The 22,060-nt window shown below is 41.4% G+C and overlaps 1 protein-coding gene across 3 annotated transcripts; it reads left to right on the top strand.

Moving 5' to 3' along the window:
- Positions 1-829: 829 nt before the first annotated feature.
- On the top strand, positions 830-9,597 carry shox (shox homeobox). Of its 3 annotated transcripts, XM_027290712.1 has the most exons (6): positions 830-1,282; positions 3,030-3,238; positions 6,379-6,436; positions 6,614-6,723; positions 8,822-9,034; positions 9,396-9,597. In XM_027290712.1, exons 1-6 carry the CDS (start codon positions 1,036-1,038, stop codon positions 9,483-9,485), a joined length of 927 nt encoding a protein of 308 aa, XP_027146513.1. In that variant the 5' UTR covers positions 830-1,035; the 3' UTR covers positions 9,486-9,597. The 3 variants fall into 3 exon arrangements, with proteins under 3 accessions (XP_027146513.1, XP_027146514.1, XP_027146515.1); XM_027290713.1 differs by lacking the exon at positions 9,396-9,597 and having other exon boundaries at positions 832-1,282; positions 8,822-9,174; XM_027290714.1 differs by lacking the exon at positions 9,396-9,597 and having other exon boundaries at positions 835-1,282; positions 6,635-6,723; positions 8,822-9,174.
- The last annotated feature ends 12,463 nt before the right edge of the window (positions 9,598-22,060 follow it).

A 22,060-nucleotide genomic window follows, 5' to 3' on the forward strand; every position in this document is an offset into this window, starting at 1 on the left:
TTAATTACAGCATTATCCAGTGATTATTGTGTATTTGTTGCTGTTCAGTGTTGCCTGCTTTGCCTCATGATTCACAGTTTGCATTTAGATTGATGTGACTCTTGTTTACAGAAGGCAAAAGAGCTGGAAATACTTTGAAAATGTCACCAAAAAAATCAAAATTTCGTGCGTAAAATTAGCAGAAAACAAAGAATTGTGATCTAATTAAATTTGACAGATATCAACTAAACTCAGCTGCAGTTGGATGTTTTAAAGTATTCAAGATTGGACACTATTTTCTAATAAATGATCCATTTTAAACTCTGATTTGATATTTGCCAAACCTCTCCATGTGTGCGTTTTTTTTTTGTTTTTTTTGGACTCATCGTGCGCGAACTCCACATTAGAGAAGTTTAAGTCCAATCAGCTGACACATCAGAGGTTATAGGTGCTTTATGGAGCGTGTCACGCACAGATTAGCCTCTAAACATATTAGTCAACTCAACAAACACCAACAAAAAACCGAAGGGGGCTACCGACACAAACCCAGCATTTGTATCTCCTTAATCGCGTTAATTAAATTTTCGCCGAATTAATTAGACATAACAGCCATATCCAGCCTTCCACGCAGGAGTGAGCCACCGTGGGCATTTTAATGACCCCGTAATTCAATTAACCGCCTCCATCAGCTCCATCATTGATTTGTGGAAGAAGAAGAAGAGGAAGAAGAAGAAAAAAAAAAAGCTGCTGAAAGTTGAATTCTGCAAAGTCGAGCCGGCCTGTAATTGCTCAAGACACAGAGATCGGGGGGAAGAAGGGGTGGGGGGGCTGGGCTGAGGTGGCCGTGTATAAATAGTGTGCTCTCAAATACACAGTCACAACAGCAGGAGTGATCTCACCTCCTCTCCACCCCTTCTATCTATCGCGGCTGCCAGCCTCCAAAAAAGAGCGTATCTGTGAGCAGTGGCTGGGTACTATAGAGACGGTAAGGTATATAACCGAGAATTCACGGTGGATTTCCCTGACCAGGACCACTACTGAGCGACAGAGCCGACCATGGAAGAACTTACGGCATTTGTGTCGAAATCTTTCGATCAGAAAACCAAGGAGAGCAGCAAAGAGAGTATCACGTACAGGGAAGTTTTGGAGAGCGGCTTGACAAGGGCGAGGGAGCTGGGCAGCCCGGAGACAAACCTGCAGGACATAACGGAGGGCAACCACTGCCCGGTGCATCTGTTCAAGGACCATGTCGAGCTGGAAAAAGAGAAACTGAAGGACTTTAATGTTTCGAGGGCGACAGAAGGTAATGATTTTTAATTAAATCGGAGGAAAATGCTCCGTATTGTGTCGGGGAAATGTCTCAAGTTCAGTTGTCTTGAATCGGGAGCGACGCTTCTTTTCTTTTTCTTTTTTTGTTGCATATCTCTCCAAACGCCGTGCGTAAAAACGGAGCCGTGTTTACATAAACGCTGTAGTGAATCACAGAAACACATTATTAATGTTACAATGGTTATTTTGCAAAGCAGGAGGCGGGCCCTCCGTCTGCTCCGCGTTTTAACTATTTGCTGATTGTTTCAGTCTTTGGCCAAAAGAAAAAAAAAATCATCGCTGCTTTAATTTTTTATAAAATAATCTCATTTTATGTGAAGCGTCTAATTTAGAGTTTAACCTCATTTTAACGGCACTTTTTAACCAAATGATCTGTCAGCTATAATAACCCTGCAGGATGATTCTTAAAGTGTGTGCAAGTCCTTTGTACTGCACTTTATTTTCTTTCACAGCTGCAGTATTTTACTCTGGATTCTGAAACACATTTTATATCCTAATTATTATTATTTCAAAGTTGAACTGAGACACTATTGTGATGCAGTGCCCCCCTACAAACCCACAGCCAGCAGGCTCCTTATATACTCGTGTAGTTTAAGTATCTCACACACACACACACACACAAACACAAAAACACTTCTTCTTTAAAATAGATTTTAGTTCTTTTCTTTTTTATCTTTTTAAAAAAGCCTGTCATTCATTAACTGGTTAAACAGCAGAGTGGGACAGCAGAGCAGGCCTCGGGGAGACTTTTACACGTTTAGTGAGTGATTTTTTAAAAACTCGTTTCTATATTTATCCTGACACAGGAGCCAGAAAAAGGCTAGAGCACTCTGCTCTATTATTCTACCTTTTATATGTATTTAATACAGATTATTAACGCGAGCTCAGAGAGGAGGACGACGTGTCCTGTAGCTCTGTGTGCATGGGATTCATTTGGGAACAATATCACAACATTAAATGACTTTCAGTTGTGTGGAGGAAAAAAACAAGTGAAAGTAAAGAGCAACAAACCAAAGCAGGCCAATGTCTGCAGCACTCTGAAGCCTGTCAATAATAATATTAATATTAAGGCGCTCATAATAACACCTAACACAATAAAAACACATAGAATAGCCTCTGTGCTGACAAACATTTGAATGAAACGCTTCATCTAAATGTTTCTGCTGGACTCAAATGTTAAAGTCGAACATTTTTTATTCCTAGTCAGAAATAAGCTCAGTCTTTTTCTTTTTTTTTGTACGCAGCAGAGTAATTAGGCCTAAATCTTCCCCGTTCAGCCGGGCCTTAATTTTCTGCTCTTTAATTCGCTTATAGCCTCATTAGGCTTACATGCCATTTATTGACTGATTTACTTTTCTAACGGCACTGACATTACGCACTGACTTATGGAGGCTGGAAATGCAGCCACAGGCCTCTCTCTCTCTCTCTCTCTCCCTCTTCCTCTCTCTCTCTCTCCATCTTTCTCTCTCTCTCTTAAAGAAGAAGAAGAAATAGGCTGTGTAATGTGTGTGCCAAATTGCCAGGCCTTGGGCCCCTGACAGAGCTCAGTGTAGACTATGGGGGGGCCCAGTAATGTGCATGTGTGACGTGAATAAGAGAGAGTGTGTGTGCATGTTTGTGTGACTCCTCCAGGAATGCGTAAAGTCCAGATTTTAAACGCATCCTCTCTTCTTCTTCTTCTCCTTCTTCCTCCCCTCCATAACCCGCGGGCCGTTTAACAGGGATATACGAGTGTAAGGAGAAAAAAGAGGACGTGAAGTCGGAGGACGAGGATGCACAGGGCAAACTGAAGCAGCGGAGGAGTCGCACTAACTTCACCTTGGAGCAACTCAACGAGCTGGAGCGGCTCTTCGACGAGACGCACTACCCGGACGCCTTCATGAGAGAGGAGCTGAGCCAGAGGCTGGGACTGTCCGAGGCCAGAGTGCAGGTGTGTGTTCGTGTGTGTGTGTGTGTGTGTGAGAGGATCTCTTTCTTTTTCTTTCTTTCACCCACTGATCTGATTGACGGTGATCACACCGGGGCTTCTGTGTGAACAACAAACAAGGATCCATGTTTCTCCTCATAATATTCCTGCAGGGATCGGTGCTGTGCCTGCAGCGTGCGCGGCGTCCTGACGTGTCACTCACAATATTCCTGGTGTTTTTAGGCTCTTCACAGATCTCATACAGGAGGTGTGTGTGTGTGTGTGTGTGTGTGTGTGTGTGTGTGTGTGTGTGTGTGTGTGTGTGTGTCGCTTTAGTGGCATCAACGCTCCAATTATGCCAACGAAGCACTGCTGTAATTAAGAGACAGCCGTGCTGCACGAAAACTGACTTTATGGATTTATCTTTTATTGATTCACTTCTAAAACAAACGGAAATATTTAGAACTGTTCCTGCGAGGATGCATTTTCTTCTTTAACAGTCCAGTTTGCGTGTTTTCGAGCTTGCAAGAATTAAAAGCGAAATTCTGCAGAGCCACGTGTCGCGTTTAAATCGTGCAAAAAAAAAAAAAAATCTAAACGTGAAGCGAGTTTCCATCCTGGTTATTCTGTGGTGTAAAGAGATCACAGCGTGTGTGTGTGTGTGTGTGTGTCCTGAAACGTGCAAAAAACAATTTGTCAAAAGCTCATTAGGACGAGAGATAAACGTCACACACACACACACACACACACACACACACACACACACACACACACACACACAGACACAGATCTAAAATATTCTTATGATATTCCTGTGGGATTTGTCTGTGTGTGTGTGTGTGTGTGTGTGTGTGTCTGTGTGTGTCTGTGTGTGTGTGTCTGTGGTCAGTTGTTATTTGAACTTTATTGGATCTGTAATATTTCATTCCTCGCGGTGTCTTAATATTCTTTGCAGTGCAGTTGTAACTTTACTGTGACGAATCCTGCAAAACAAATCGTGCCTGCGCGCTCAGACTGGATCTGTTTAGGATTCTTCATATTTAGACCAAATGTGTGTGTGTGTGTGTGTGTGTGTGTGTGTGTGTGTGTGTGTGTGTGTGTTCTGTGGCGTATTAAACAAGTTGCCTGCACATAAAGATACAGAAAGTGTGTACGCTTTTACACACGGTGTGTTTAAAATGCGGGATGCAACAACCTCTTGGACTCGCAGCAGTGTAGGCCTGCACGATCCCAGCAGCCTTTGGGGAGGACAAAAAAAAAAAAAAAATCTCCAGCAATGATTAAAATGAATGAAGAGCCTGAATGGCTGCTTCAGGGGACGCGCTCTCATGTCAACTCGTATCCCTCCTCATTTTCTTTGTAATATCTGCCATTGGCTTGATGTAGTGTCTCCATAAAAACACATTAGAAATAACTCAATTCTGGCCCAACTCTGCCGCTGTTCAGCTCTCTAATCGGACCCATCATAAGAGCTTTTATAAGCCCACCATTTGGAAAGCCGAACATGGACACGAGTGTAACATTACAACAATTACTAATAAAGTTTATAGTGTGTGCATTCAAATAATTGATGTAAATCTGGCCGAGTGTGTGTGTGTGCGTAAAATGACTGCGGACGCGCACAGCTCGTTGATAGTCTCCCTCTGAAAAATAAAGTGTGTTTTCTGAGGGCCCCCCTCTTGTTCCAGGCACGGGCACCACACGCTCTCTGCAGATTCAGTGAGAGTGAATCGCAGCCGGGGCTGTTTGCAGGCTGTGAACCTGCGCTCCGAGCAGCTGTCAATGAATCTAATTGAAAGTTATGAGAGCTTGGTGAGGAGCAGGCAGTAATTCAGTTAGGACTAATATCTTTGGGTTTCTGGCGCGCTGCTAAATTAAATGTCATTATTCACTGTCTCTATTAAAAAAATCAAAAAGGAAATGAGATTAGGGTATTTGTGAAGCGCATCATTGAGTGGCCCTTAATGAAGAAATAACTGTCTGAACCAGTGTAGTTCACTTTGCTTAACATACTGGCACGTAATTGGAATTGATCTCGGGCCCCGTCTAATATTAGCCTTGATTTATCTGAGGGATTATTGTGTGCGTATGCAAAATCACCTGGGATCTTCATAAACACCTTTTCTACCATCATTTTCCGCTGTGTGGCTGAGAACTACACACCCACGACAGCGTGAGTCTATTAATAATAATAATAATAATAATAATAATAATAATAATAATAATAATAATAATAATGTCGTTTAATTGCTACAAATAAAAAAAGCACCTTACATTTATGCCACTTGAATTCTAAATTTTATCCCCAAATATTTCCATGACGTCTCTATATCGCGATATTTCTATAAAATTATATATGTGGCCTCATTTAAAAAAAATCCTAAAACAATAGATTTATATTTATTTTAAGGTCACTTGTGTCTCTAATAAACAGTAATAATCGACTGGCCTGTTTCGACACAATGCCGATCCACGCAGCTCAAAATGGCTCCACGGCACCTTGAGTCATCACCATCATCATCATCATCATCATCACCATCATCAGTCTGCGTCCTTCTGTGGTCCAAGCGCTAATTTCGCATCTGTAAATGATAATCATCGCTGGGGGTCGGAGGGGAGGGGAGATAATGTTATTCACCGAGAGGCAAATTAGGTTGATGGTGATTAACAATAGGGCCGCGTGGCCCGCAGCCTGCAGCTTCAAAGACAAGTCAGCGAACTGGAAGGTGGTTAACGAAGTTTTTATTTTTTTAAATATATTTTAAATATCGTCATAATATTCTTATAATACTCCCACACGGTGTGTGCGCGGACTTTATAGTCGTTTTATTCTGTTTTATTATCTAAGAATTGACTGTGAAGCTGAATGTTGATGTGGTTTCGTTTCAGGATTTTATTTTCTTAAAAAAAACAAACATTTTTATATCCTATAAATAAATATTTCTGTTTTTATTCCAACCGTTTATTGATATTTTTGCACAATCAGTTAAATAATATTGAATCTGCTCATTTGTAACATACCCGTGATTTTTCTTTTCATCTGTTATAAATAACTGCCCTGTCTATTCATTATAATATTATTAAAATAACATCTGATGTGAAAATAAAATTCTTTTTGTATATTTTTATTCTTGTTTTTCACATTTGCTTTTTTTAAATTTCAGGTGTGGTTTCAGAACAGAAGAGCAAAATGTCGAAAACAAGAAAACCAGATGCACAAAGGTAAAAATTAGTTTTTTTTTAACCTTCTGAATGATTTTTATATTTTTCCTTTTGAGTTATTATTATTTTTAGCTTTTTTACAAATTGACACAATTTTTAACTGCATGTGGAAAAACAAAAACAAAAAACTGTGACCTCCTCATCTCACATAACAACAACTGTCTGGCTGTCTGACAGACATCTTTCCCTTCTCTCCAGGTGTTATTCTGGGCGGCGGCAGTCACCTCGACGCATGCAGAGTAGCACCCTATGTCAATATGGGTGCCCTACGGATGCCCTTCCAACAGGTAAGCCCATGTTCTTCTATATTAAGCCTGTGTGTGTGTGTGTGTGTGTGTGTGTGTGTATGTGTGTGTGGTGTGGGGGGGTGATGATGAAGCTTTAAAAATCTGGAAACATCCAATCAGGCGGAATTAAATACATGAAAGTTAAAAAAGTTCAGAAGGAAAAAGATGATTACTCAGCATCTTGTAATGTAAGGCTGAAAGACTGAGGACTCGGAGTGTGTGAAGCTTCTCATGTGTGTGTGTGTGTGTGTGTGTTTCTGTGCATGCATATAGCTGCTGTGCTGGAATGAGAGTCAGAGCAGGCCTTCTATATTTGCAGACTCAAATGAATCTATAAGCCATGTGCAGCTATTAGATGCAAGTGATGAGAGACTGTGTCTGTGTGTGTGTCGGAGGGTGGGGGGGGTGTAAGTCAGACCTCAGTGCACCTTTCACCTCGTGGCTGCGTGGAGAGGGTCAGGCTGCACAGGGAGGGAGACAGAGACAGAGAGAGAGAGAGGTGAGCAGACATTTGATCTGCTGCTATCTGCTTCTGCGTCCCCGGCTGCTGTGTTGTCTGCTTGACCCTCGTGAAAAAGCAGCGGCCTAATTAAGCCAACAGTGCGGCAGGCGCGAGCACATAAAAGAGATGATGAAAGCGAGGAATGGAGTGGGCTCTGATGGATATTGGCGTTGAGCTTGCACTGGCAGGGTTGTGGAGGCTTGAGGCCTGCATACCGAGATAGGCATGCTATTTGAGGTCGAAATGAGCAGCACGCACAGGCTTGAGCTTGATATTACAATGCGGCATACGCATTTAAAACAAGTGAATGGGCTGTGGTTTGGTCAGGCACGGAGCACGACTTGTAACTACACGGTATGAGGGTCGAATCTGGCCCCTGAAACATTCAGGTCATGTGACTCATTCTCATTCTTCTTCAGTCTCGACCATAAAGTAAAGATAAAACTGCCAAAAGCAAAAAATCATGCGAGCTGTGAGTGTGTGTGTGTGTGTGTGAGGATATAAACAGGACACACACACAGGCACGTCAAAGGTCTGCCACCTGTTTTTGTGAGGGATGGATCCGTTTCTGTCCTGTACCCCCAAACACTTCACTAAATCAAGTTTCCAGAAGTTTCATTTGGTCGTCCCATCAGTGCTTACGCGTTCAGATCACATGTAATCGTGCTATACATACAGCCACAGCTGCAGTTTGTTACCTGATTGTTGGTAAATGAGATGTGTGTGTGTGTGTGTGTGTGTGTGCAGGAGGGGGTTTTTGTTTGGATGCCACCGCAGCGCTGCTAAGCAACTCTCAACCATTTTTAATTTAACGGCCTCGACTTTAAGTCATCCTCAGTATTTTTTTACTCCGATATGAGAAGCGGGGGGAAAGAAAAAAAAAGAAAAAACAACATTTAGTGGAGTTAAAACTTTGACTTTAAATCGTTCTATTTTGGTTGGAGAAGAAAGCATGAAATACTTGAGTTTTCCCACTTCTTCCTGTGGTGTTTGAAACACATGAGGAATGGCAACAGGCTCAGCTCGCTCCCTCTGAAGTGAGGGGATGCTTAATTTTCACCTACTTCTTATAAAATAATTGCCAAGAATGTGAAAACTGATATTCTATGCTCCTTATGGTCCCCCCCTCCACCCCCACCCGACTCAGGAATATGTCTGGATAAATATTTATAACTCCAAATATGTGAATATCTTTTTAATGCAAAATTGTTTATTTATGCAATTGAATACATAATCAGGGTAACAAGACTGCATATTTCCAAGGGTATAACAGAGTCCTCAGTCTGAATTAAACAAATCTGTTCTGGGTCCTAGAAAGACTTTGATTCTAGACGAGTAAATTGGATGTGGTGTCTGAGAGCAATGTATGATTCATTAACTTTTCGAATAGCTGACGTGAGAAAAAAAGGGGCTAAAGCGCAGAGTGCAGATCTGAACTATTTTCTTAGAAAACACACTGTAAGCAACAGCTCTGAGGGGGTCACATCTGAGGGGGGATATAATAGTGTCAAACTGTGAAACCAAAATCTCACACACACACATGCTCAAGGCCTGAGGTGTCCACGCTGACTAACTTTGTGTTTCGCTGCTCCGCAGGTCCAAGCCCAGCTCCAGTTAGACGGGGTAGCCCACTCCCACCCTCACCTGCACCCTCACCTGGCCGCTCACGCTCCCTACCTGATGTTCCCGCCCCCTCCCTTTGGACTACCAATCGCGTCTCTTGCCGACTCGGCCTCCGCGGCAGCGGCAGTGGCGGCGGCCGCCAAAAGCAACAGCAAGAACTCGAGCATCGCCGACCTGCGACTCAAGGCAAGAAAACACGCCGAGGCTCTGGGACTCTGACCCCACCGGGCTGCCCCTCCGCTCGCCTGATGCCCATAATCGCCTCTCACACAAGACTGAGCCTGTGAAAGGGCCGTGACACTCACAGCTAAAACTAAACTAAACAAAAACACTGAGTGAGAATGAAAGAGAGGAACACATACAGAGGAGGGGGGAGAGAGAGTGTGTGAGAGAGAGAGAGAGGGGGAGAACAGTGGAGGAAGAAAATAAAAAAAAAGAAGGAGGGAGCGAGAAAATTGTCACAAAACCAGCTGCCAAAACAAACCACTTGTAGAGAGAACGGTAATTAAATACCAATGAAATCACCTTTTACTTTTCGCCCCAACAGGCAGGACTTCTGCGGGGCCAGTGGCTCAGTCCACTCCAGGCACAGATCACATCCCAAGGACCGTACAAACACATGTGGATGTCTGTCTGAGGGCCAGGCCGGGGCCCGTCAGACCAGAAGACGTTAGAACAAAGCAAACTGGCAAAGGGCAGCAGCAGGGCCCCAAAAAAAAAAAAAAGCAGAGCCTTCAGCTGACGCTTGGCTGCAGCCATGTTGACAATGTTTGAGCATGGTGTGTGTGTGTGCGTGAGGGCGGGAGGGAGGGGAGGGCGAGGGGGGGGAACAGACCCCAAAAACACCACCATTGGAACGGCTCCTCACCTTTTACGAACCCCCCCACCCACCCCACCTCCCGTGACCCCTCGCCACCCCCCTCCACTTAGAAAAACGAAGAAAAAAGCAAACATTAAAAAAAAAAAAAGGCCATATTTGTCTCCAACCACTGTGTTTCCCTGCTGCTGCCAAGTGCATGAGCTCTAATGGAGGACCGTTCTGGGACTGGCCTCCCATCCACACACCTGACATAAACCGCTCAACAACTGTTTTTAACACTGCCATCCTTACATGCCCACGACTTCTCCCCCCGCTCTCCTCCCCCCCTGACACCTACAAAGTGAAGGGTCTCCATTGCGGTTTGATCTCCTTCTTCTTCTTCTTCTTCTTCTTCTTCTGGACTTGTGCTATAACGAAAGCAACAACTCATTTTTTTCCTTTCGCTGCAGAGGGGAGGGATGTTCTCTCCCGCGTTTTGCTGGGCATGCGTCGGCGTGACTCGGTTTTGCATTTTCTCTCGCGGCGCTCTCTCTCTCTCTCTTTTTGTCTTGATTTCTTTTTCCGTTCGTCGTGTCGTATCTTGGGTAAAGAAGTGAAGATAGCCTTTGCACTTCAGGTCTTGTATGTGGGTGTTTACAAATGGCACTACAAGCAGATACTACTTTACTAATTAAAAAGGGGTGGGGTTGGGGTTTGATATTGTCATGTGATCAGCGAAAAAGGACATTATCTTGGATAAAGGGTATACATGCGTTTGTTTGTTTTTTTCTTCTCTTTTTTTTGTAACTCTGAAAATAAGAAGAAAGCATCAGTCAGACTGAAATGCAATGGTGTGCAGTTTAAGTGCAATACTGTAAATAGCAAAAAAAAAAGTAAAAACAGCTAAGCAGTTAATCCTCGACGATAAAGAGACCCAATGATTCTTCTTCTGTTGTTTTCTCTCATGCACTGTTGGGAGTGTTGAAATCTCTTTGCCAAAACACGACAGTTTTTTTCTACAGCAGTGTATATTTTCTTGAGTTTCATTACCAGGTGCCATATCCCACATAAAGAACCTCCTGTGATGTATTCAAGTGTTTTTTTTTGTTTTTGTTTTTTTTTGTTGTATACATCAGGTTTGACTTGTTGAGGGGAAAACATGAGCACATTTTTTTGGATGCTGCAGAAATTACGGTCGGATTCTGAAAAACGATTCAAAATCGTTTAAACAATGGAGAAATCCGTTTTTCCTTTTTTTTTTTTTGGATATTGGATAAAAGAAAGAAAAGTTCCTAAATCATAAATCAGCAATGTAATCCAAACCGAGCAGTTGTTTACAATATGATTAGCTTAATTCTGCATGTTATATGTGACATTTCATCGTTAATTTACAAACTGTACTTTTTACAAAATTCTTCCAGAAACATTTGGATTATTTTTGGGATTCAAAGATTATTGTTATTATTATTTTGTTTTTTTCACACTGCTGTCAGAGCTGCGCTAAACGTGTCGATCTGTTTCAGATCTACGTACCTCTAACAGTCTCCAAAAAAAAACAAAGGTGTTCTCTGTTCACAGACCTCCGTTTCGAATTGTTTATCTATGTCTCCATTTTTAAATTAAACATATTGGTGTTTTATTTATTATTTTGTCTGAAAGTTTATGAAAGATGAAATAGTTGAACTTACAAGTGTACATTTTTACATGGCTTTGCATTTATTTTTGTATGTTTTTTTTTGTTTTTCAAGTGTTCGATTTGAATTAGGAGGTGTGGCTGTAGTGCATTGTTTGCCTAAAAAAAAAAAAAATTAATAATAATGTAGCGTGTCCGAGTTTACAAACATTTCAGGGATGGTTGAACTGAACAATACTCCATGGAATTTGTTGTACCCATTAAAAATGATTATCATTTCATATGCAAGCATGCCTAAACATGAATCATCGTACAGTTTGTTTTTCCCCTTTTTTGATTCACAAAATATGAATGTACATCTTGTACAAGTAAACTATCAATAAAGTTATAAATATTTGTACCCGAGTTTTAAAAATACTTTTACAACTTGTTAAGCTGCACGAGGGAATGTTCTGTGTAATGCGAGGCCGCTGTGGAAACATACTCTGTAACTCAGTGGACGATAATCCCTGTAAATGACTTGGAAAGACAGAACTAACCACATTTTCGAGATAATAACAGCAGTCAGATCTAATCCCCTTCCCCTAATGTCCTGACTATTTACGTCCTGATGCAGATTCGTGCTCTCTGCGTGGCTCGTACCGTGTTGTGGCTGATGCTCAGCAACTGTCTCAACCTGTGGATCAATATCAATATCAGTCTCGACTTTGACATTCACGCAGACTCCATGTTAGCCAGCCCCGGCTCATCACATCCAATCTGAGCTGCGCAACCAGGCACGGAAAATTGAGCTGCTATAAAATCCAGATGCAGCCTAGAATCTGGAGCCCCCTCCTCTCCTCCTCCACCCACCTCTACACGGTATATCTCTCTGCCTGTGTTCGTCAAAATGACACAGATAGGATTGGTATGGAAAGTGGGGCTGTAACGTCGTCAAATAGAAGCAAGATGGCTGTAACCGGAGTTGGGGAAGCCTGTAAGTGTGGAGGGGAAAATAGGAGGCAAGCGAGAGATTTGAGGGATACTGTACGTACGACGTGTAATCTTCTCTGAGCTCGATGCTCAAAGAGGATCTTTCCTCCTTGTTTCAATGGCAATGATTAACTTTGAGCGGATGACATGCGAAGGTCAAGAGTTAGAGTATGTTCACCGGCGTCTACATTTGAAGTCAAACCCTCCCCACCGCCACACACACACACACACACATGCGTGCACAAACACACTCGGCATGCTCCCTCCACTTGTTCTTCCCACACACACTAAATTTTGCACATCTAAAATAGTTGGCCTCTCTCTTTTTTTTTTAAGTGTATTAGCTTCCTCTGGGAGCTTAATTCCAGATGTGTGTACACAAAGTAATTACGCCATGTGGTATAGTGGCCTATTGTCTGAACCCTCATGCAGGAATTAGTCCAAATGGCGTCCTGTTGAGTGCGGTACCCCCCTAGAAGGTCGCCGCGCGTTTAATTTGTACCTCTTTGCTCATACATCAAGATTGAGTGATATAGTCGCAGACTGATGGCTCCGTGTTTACCCACTGACCCCTCCAGGCTGGGACCTGCTGGGCCAGGTCTGGAAATAACAGCATCCTTTTATGTGTACTAATAATTAGCGTGGCACACACGGCCATCCATCAACCACCAATGAGCCATGGCTGCTTTGTCAACATGTTCAAGCACATAACTCTATTTATGTTGGCCACAAGTAACAAATACACAATAATATATTAATAGTGGAGTGTGTGTGTGTGTGTGTGTGTGTGTGAGGCTTGATATTACATCTGGTTTTATTGTCGATGAGTTTTTGCTTCACGTGTTTGTTGTTTTTGGAATCAGCGTCCCGACTTCTTCACGTTTTGTATTAAATAATAGTTTTGTTCTCTCGCAAAACGCAGGATTTTTTTTATTTTTATGTATATTGCGACGGTCCGCTTCTAAAATCTCAAGCACAGGCTGCATGATATACGAATCCCAGCGTTCCCCGAGCCTCGGGTGCTACGCCGCGCTGGCCTATCAGAGGTCAAGTACTCAGGGGTCACGTGAAAATAGTTTTTATCACATTTCATTCTCATAATCCTCTTTGAAATGTCACACACAACTATGATCAGACGGAATGTGAGCTGTCGTGGGGCTCAACATAAAGCCGGCGGTGGTGTGAAATGACAGACCTGAGAGGACTGTGGATATTTAGCACAAAGAAGTGAAGTCGGAGCTTTTGTCATTCTATATCACAATAACTCGAGGGGGGTGTGTGTGTGGTGGGGGGGGGCTACTTGTTTAAAAAGCTCAGAAAATAAGCGTTTATTTGGTTTAGCGGAGAGTTTTTTCGGGTGAGCCAACTTTGTGGTTCTTAAATCCCGAGTAAATCCTGTTCCGGCAGTTTCAGTTGTAGCTTGAAGTGAAGCCACCCAGAGAAACCTCAGCTGAAAACAATCGAGCTGAAGTGCTGAAGTCACTACGCTCGGCCGCGGATCAAAGGGCGCCTTTCATCCCGGTTTGTTTGGGCTAGACTTGGGTTTGCTTTGTTGGCTAATGCTCATAAATGTATCTGGAGTCATCAACAGTGCAAAACTATATTAAAACTAACATTTTAAGTCTGGGTCAACACTTTTTTTTTCTTGCAGTGGAGGTGGAAAGTGTCAAGAATTCAAACTTAGAAAATTGAGGAAAGAAGAAGGGGGGGAAAAGTAAAGCGGGGCATTAAGTTCACATTCCGTTCAGCCGTTTATGTTACACTCATTAGCAGATTATTTTCAGATCAAGCATTCATCTTGTGTTGTTGTAATCCAAGTCAGTTATCTTATGAAAACACGATATTTTCGGTTCTATTGCGGCGTAATGTCCCGTCAAGTTTGGGGCTCATTACTCGATATATCAGCTCCATCTATAAATACAGAGACTTAAAACGTCGTTTCAAAATAAACAATAGAAAATTAAAGAATTATTTAAGTTTTAATCTTGTCTTTCATCAACCTCCATCGCACTAATTTATTGCACACACACACATTATGATTCATGCTGCTTCTTACATAACTGCACTAAGTTAAATGACAGATGTAGTAAGAGATATGGAGTATCGTCACAGTGGGTTTGTGTTTGAGCTGTTTTGAGTTGGTTTGCGCTTTAATCCTCTGGTTAGAGTGGGTTTCTCTTCTGCGGGAGTGTATTGCAGCTCCATCCAGTGGGCTCAAAGTATTTCTGACCCGAGCGTTTCCTTCTTCTTCTCCTCTAGTATGTCTCTCTCTCTCTCTCTCTCTCTCCCTTCAGATTAAAGACAGGGAGGGTGACACGGCAGCCAAGTCTGAGTTTATTCTCAGTGAAAATAATCAAACAAGCTCACATAAATAAAGAATAGAATGGATTTATTTTGGTATTTCTTTTACAGCCTCAGTATCGCAGGTTGAACTAAGATTAAAACAACATTCATATCCACATTCATATTTTTGACATGTCACAGATGATAAAGCACATAACTCATAAAATAAATGATGGCTGGATTCTGTTTCGGGGGTTGCTGGTGTTCCTCATGGACATTTGGAGCCAATGTTAATGTTGTTAGTAACGCCTGTGCACTGACAGGTTTATAATTTGTATTAAATCTGTATTAAAATCCACTAACAAAGGTTTTTTTTTTTTTTTTTTTTGCATTAACTGAAATAAAAGTAAATCCCACAGTCTGACAACATGAAAGTGTTTTACTTCTATAAACACACATTGTGAGCAGATGTGATAAAATACATTGCATTGTGCTTCATACAACTAGTGTTCATAATTACTGAGACTGAATATACTCCTTATGACTTTAAAGTGCTTCCATGGCATTAGGTAACCGACCTGTAGGACTGTGAATACGACAATTAGCAGAGAGACATTATGAGGAATAAATGATATTTATTTCAAAATGAAATCAGATCCTGAAACATGAATATGTTTCTCCCAGAAATCAGAAAACAAACGTTGTTGTGTGAGTGGACGGACCGTCCTCTGATAGCGTGATGACATTAGACATCAGAGTTCTCGGCTCTTATTTCTACTGACAGTTGTTCTTGTTCATAAGTCTTTGAACTGCCCACAGTCACTGAGAACATATGAACTCTATTGTCAAGTGACTCTTCTTTCAAACTTCAACCGCTCCGTTTTTGAAGAAAGAAACATTCCCGATAAATGATGCATCATTGTTTTTCTTTCTTTTCTTTTTTTTGTCTTGCAGCATGGTGGATATGTTACAAATAAACATTCAGCAGCAGTTTAAAACCATAATTCATTTTGAAATGTCCTCCATTGAAGTGCTGAGTAACAAACACTTCACTTAGAGCTGTTTTCAGAAAATATGTTTTTTTTTTTGTTTTTTTTAAATGTCAAATCTATTTACTGGAGTTTTCTTCAAAGCTCTTTTTTTTTTAAATTACACAACTTCAAACTAGTAATTAGACGACAAATTCAACCCTGAGAAATAATCATTGCATATTAATGTGATCGATAATAAAAGTTTTTTGTTTCCAGCTGGGCTGCATTTCCCTGCAGATAACACGCATGGAGAACTTCGATGGTACTACTGGTTCAGTTTATGTTCATATTTACAAAAAAAAAATTAACTTAAATGGGAATGGGAGCAAATATGATTAAGTTGAGGAATTGAAACAGATGTCAACGGTAAATGTTTGCAAACCATCCCAGCAGACCATCAGAGTGAAATTCCAGGACGGTTAGCTTTAGTCAGTTCAGATTGCCAGCAGGTCTCGTATTCACATACCTCACCTCAGTGCACGGTGATGTTTTAATTGCATTTGTCACAGTGAGCGAATTAAAAGACACTTTGTTATTGAGAGAAAATCATCAGACGAAGAAGAAGTATATGCTTTCTCATGGAGATTTGCAAAGATGCTGCAGCAGACTCTCGTGTGACGGTGCAGGATAACTTCCCACGTCTTTATTTTGTGGCTTATTATCACACTCAGTCACCCAGCGCAGTTTATGCTAATTTGGGTTAAGGCGGAGCAAAGGTCCCGAAAATGATTTCTCCGTTTCAACAATATGCTGGAAGATCGTTCAGAAGCTTCTTCTTCTTTTTTTTGTTGTTTTGATGTGGCTCAGCCAAACATCTGTTTGACAGAGAATTATGATACGTTTCCAAAGCCGGGGAAAAGAGATTTTGCACCTTGTTAAAAGATTCCAGCACTGACAGAGAGGCCATCTTTGGGCTGTGTTTTCAGACTGCTTTGTATGATGTGACAAAAATGAACGAATAACATCACCCACACTTTGACTCTGATCTGTTTTTCTGAACCGTTTTGTCCAAACTCGCCCATATAGTGAGCGGTATTATATTTCAGTGTGCTAAGGGAAAAAAAAAAAGATGATTTACAAAAACGATGTTTGGGATTACTCCTGCCAACGATAATTTATTAAACGTCAAGATGTTTTTTCTGGAGCCGTCTGATGTTGGAAGAGATTATTATACTTTTGATTGTTACATTACTGCACTTCTGTTTTCTTTAATAACATCGTCATCTCGTCCCTCCTTGAAATCGTGTTTATATACGACTAATTTGCACCAGTGAATATGTTTTGAAGTCATCATAACGCTGCCTGGGTTACATTTTTATCAACATATTGAGCAAATGTTGTTAATTAACACATCTGCCAAGACACAAACTGTTGATACTGAATATATCGGTTCACAGACGACGGATTTTCATGCCAAAATATCCGAACTTGCGATATAATATCAGCCAGAGCTGAAACTTCAATAAAGATCTTCGTTGTTATTGTACTTGCAGCACTTCAGTAAGATTTGGGGAAGACGTTAAGTCTTGTTTTAAAGTCCACTGTGACACGGAGCACAAAAGAGGTTGTGTTTACGTATAATGAAATCCAGGATTTTTCCTCGACTCTCAACCAAAGTGCTTTTTGTTGGCAAAACCCGACCACACACGAGACATGCTGGAGGACATTTTAGTGCTCATCTCATGTCATGTCATCTCATCTCATCTCATCTCGAGCTACAAGCTTGTCCAGCGAGCAGACAAACAGACACAAACCCGCGTTGGTGTGTGTCCTGCAAGAAGGAGCCTCACAGATTCGTGGCAATCAGACAGAGGGTGAATGTTAATGAAAAAGCAAACAGCCCACCACTGCAATTTGTGCTGGAAAACATGTTTGAGCAATTGCCACAGCTCTTGTACTCCCTCTCTCTCTCTCTGTTCGCCCTGCGAGGAACACTTCAGGGAAAATAATTATCTGTCATTTCCAGCGTGGGGGGTCAAATGCATTTAGATGCAAATGAGAACAACTTCCGGTTTCAGAGTGTTGCTAATGAAATGTAAAAAATGCAAATGTGTGTGTTTTTGCCAAACTAACGGGCAACTTGGTGCCAAGTTTTGTCTTTTCAGACTTAAACAGGATGAACAAGAGACGGTTGCCTACCCGAACCTTAATGTAGAACCACGGGCAGAGTTGATCTGAAATAAAGATGAAACTAAATTTCATCTTTATTTTCCCCCTATGTCGCCGAGACGTTTAGTACGAGTCGTCTACTGCGAGTTTAAGAGATTTAGGTGTGGATGAACGGATTAAGCTTTTGAGTCTCCGGTCTAAACCCGTACTTTCTGAGGTCGGAAGGTCAGACTCGACTGAGTGAATTCAGATTTTTGTCCTCGGGGAACATTTTGGTTGGTAGGAAATGTGATTTACATAAAATATGGTCAGCACTTCTCTGTGTGCAGTAATGAAAAATCACTGAAGCTTTCAGGGCTGCACATCAGTCTGATTTGGGTCAGTATTAATAACTAAAACCTGAAAAAGACTTTGAATGCTAAAAACGACAGCCTTCCCAGAAATTGTGCCTGTGACAGAAATTGCTGAAATTTAGAAAGCTATGTCAATAATCTGGCAGTTATGCAGTCAAAGGTAGATAAATATTATCTGTGAGGAGGGCCTCACTGACAGAATCAACTGTATCGCCTTACAAAACGTGACCTTGTGAGTGTGAACAGTAACAACTGAACAATTCTTCTGAATGTTCAACGTTCAGCTGCAATGTAACTCAAAATGTGCCAAAATGTTTTTTTGTTTTTTTTGCTTATTAAGGGACTGTAGAAAAATTATTTGTGGTGGGGAAGAGGGCTGAACTTTATTCTAAGGTTATGGATAAGACTCTTCACAGTGTTATTATTGATATTTTTCTTTGGACCCTCCCCTTTGAGAATGCAACAGCCTCCCTCACCAATTTATGGATACAACTCACTTTGCTATTAATAATTAAAAACATACACGGTGTTTAAACTTTAACTATTGAACAACTGAAGTGAAGCTAGTGTTGTTCCAAAATTATGGCAAATATATGATAAAAACGGTGCATCCTGTTCAGTGAAAGTAAATACATCTTACATTATTAGATGATTATATTTTGTATTAATAATCTGAATCTGCAAAGGTACTAGTGGAAAAAAAAGAATAATAAAGCATAAAATTGTACTCAAGTACTCAGAGTGTAACGGTATTTGAATTCGTCCCGAACCGTCACGGTACGGGTGTCACGGTTCGGTGCACGCAGTCATACGACGAATACGTCTGAGTGAGTCCTCACTTTAATCCAGGTGGCGGTTATGAGCCTAAAAGCTGTCAGAAACATTATTACAGAAGAAGTAAAAGTGATGGAAAGTGTGGAGGAGGCTCCGGCTTCATTCAAATCAGCTGTTTGGGAGCACTTTGGCTCTCCAGTACAATATAATGGTGACGGCACGCGAGTGGAAAGGCTTTCTGCCGGCGATGTTTCACGGAGGTGTGGTATGTTGCTGGCAACACCTCAAACATGGTAACCCACATAAGACGGCATCACCCCGACATATCTGTCACTGGTGCAAGGAAAAACGTCTTTGGTGCAACAACTTATCCCCACTGCTTTTAAGCCACCTCTTGACATTAACACTGACAGGGCCAAAAACATCACAGAAGCAACTGGCGTATACATATCAACATCTATGCGCCCATATGCCGGCTTCAAGTATTTATTAAAGGTGCTTGAGCCACGATACAGTGTCCCGTCCTGTGCGCACATCAGCCAGTCTGTGGTCCCTGCCGTTTACAAGCGTGCACGAGCAGTGGTGGAGCATGAGCAAAACATAGAAAAAATAAATAGAATAAAACGTAAAACAAATGTTTGTTTCAAAAGGTTTTTGATTTTGCAGTCAATTGGTGACTGCTCAAAATAAATGAAAAAAAGCTTTTATATGTGATTAAAAAAACAAACAAACCGAACCGTGACCCCCATACCGAGGTACGTACCGAATCCTGACTTGTGTGTACCGTTACACCCCTATCAGGTACTGTACTTGTAGTAGATATACTTAGTTACTTTCCACCACAAGAGACAACTCATATATGCTGTGTAGATGTTATATTCATTCAAGGTCCACATCTTTTTGGTCTGTCAACTGAGACATAAATGGTGATTGGTTGGTTTGGATGAGAAAACTTGGATGATCGTCTTCATATGACAAAATGCACTTTTATGACCTGTGTGACACACAAGTTCATCTTCTTGGTGAATATATATAAATTTACAAAACAATTCAGACTGACTTTTTACAAAATTCTTCAAGAAAACTTGGATTATTTTGGGATTTCAAAGATTATTGTTATTATTAATTTGTTTTTTTTTCACCCATGCGGTCAGAGCTGCGCTAAACGTGTCGATCTGTTTCAGATCTACGTACTCTAACAGTCCTCCAAAAAAAAACAAAGGTGTTCTCTGTTCACAGACCTCCGTTTCGAATTGTTTATCTATGTCTCTCCATTTTTCAATTAACATATTGGTGTGTTTTAGTTTATTATTTTTTCTGAAAGTGTTTATGAGAAGATGAAATAGTTGAACTTACAAGTGTACATTTTTTCATGGCTTTGCATTTATTGTTGTATGTTTTTTTTTTTTTCAAGTGTTCGATTTTGAATTAGGAGGTGTGGCTGTATGCATTGTTTGCCTAAAAAAAAAAAAAATTAATATAATGTAGCGTGTCCGAGTTACAAAAAAACATTCAGGGATGGTTGAACTGAACATACCCATGGAATTTTGTGTTACCCATTAAAAATGATTATCATTTCATATGCAAGCATGCCTAAACATGAATAATCGTACAGTTTGTTTTTCCCCTTTTTTGATTCACAAAATATGAAGTACATCTGTACAAGTAAACTATCAATAAAGTTATAAATATTTGTACCCGGAGTTTAAAAATACTTTTACAACTTGTTAAAGCTGGCACGAGGAATGTTCTGTGGTAGATGCGGGCCGCTGTGGAGAAACATACGAACTCTGTAACTACACTATGGACGATAATCCCTGTAAATGGACTTGGAAAGACAGAACTAACCACATTTTCGAAGATAGATAACAGAAGTCAGATCTAATCCCCCTTCCCCTAATGTCCTGACTATTTACGTCCTGAGCGCAGATTCCGTGCTCTCTCTGCGGGGGCTCGTACCGGTGTGTTGGCTGATGCCAGCACTGTCTCAAACCGTGGATCAATATCAATATCAGTCTCGACTTTGACATTCACGCAGACTCCATGTTAGCCAGCCCCGGCTCATCACATCCAATCTGAGCTGCGCAACCAGCACGGAAAATTGAGCTGCTATAAAATCCAGATGCAGCCTAGAATCTGAAGCCCCCCCCTCTCCTCCTCCACCCACCTACACGGTATATCCTCTCTGCCTGTGTTCGTCAAAATGACACAGATAGGATTGGTATGAAAGTGGGGCTGTAACGTCGTCAAATAGAAGCAAGATGGCTTGAACCGGAGTTGGGGAAGCCTGTAAGTGTGGAGGGGAAAATAGAGGACGGCGAGAGATTTGAGGGATACTGTACGTACGACGTGTAACTTCTCTGAGCTCGATGCTCAAGGAGGATCTTTCTCCTTGTTTCAATGGCAATGATTAACTTTGAGCGGATGAACATGCAAAGGTCAAGAGTTAGAGTATGTTCACCGGCGTCTACATTTGAGTCAAACCCTCCCCACCGCCACACACACCCACACACATGCGTGCACAAAACATCAGCGCATGCTCCCTCCACTTGTTCTTCCCACACACACAAATTTTGCACATCTAAAATAGTTGGCCTCTTCTTTTTTTTTTTTAAGTGTATTAGCTTCCTCTGGGAGCTAATTCCAGATGTGTGTAACACAAAGTAATTACGCATGTGGTATAGTGGCCTATTGTCTGAACCCTCATGCAGGAATTAGTCCAAATGGGGTCCTGTGAGTGGGGTACCCCCAACTAGAAGTCGCTGCGCGTTTAATTTGTACCTCTTTGCTCACCAATCAGATTGAGTGATATAGTCGCAGACTGATGCTCCGTGTTTACCCACTGACCCCCTCCGGCTGGGACCTGCTGGCCAGGTCTGAAAAATAACACATCCTTTTATGTGTACTAATAATTAGCGTGGCACACACGGCCACCATCAACCACCAATGAGACCTGGCTGCTTTGTCAACATGTTCAAGCACATAACTCTATTTATGTTGGCCACAAGTAACAAATACACAATAATATATTAATAGTGGTGTGTGTGTGTGTGTGTGTGTGAGGCTTGATATTACATCTGGTTTATATTGTCGATGAAGTTTTTTTTTGCTTCACGTGTTTGTTTGTTTTTTGGAATCAGCGTCCCGACTTCTTCAGGTTTTGTATTAAATATAGTTTTGTTCTCTTGCAAACGCAGATTTTTTTTATTTTTGTGTATATTCGACGGTCCGCTTCTTAAATCTCAAGCACAGGCTGCA

The sequence above is a fragment of the Larimichthys crocea genome, chromosome XVIII, assembly GCF_000972845.2.
Source record: "Larimichthys crocea isolate SSNF chromosome XVIII, L_crocea_2.0, whole genome shotgun sequence".
Lineage (NCBI taxonomy): Eukaryota > Metazoa > Chordata > Actinopteri > Sciaenidae > Larimichthys > Larimichthys crocea.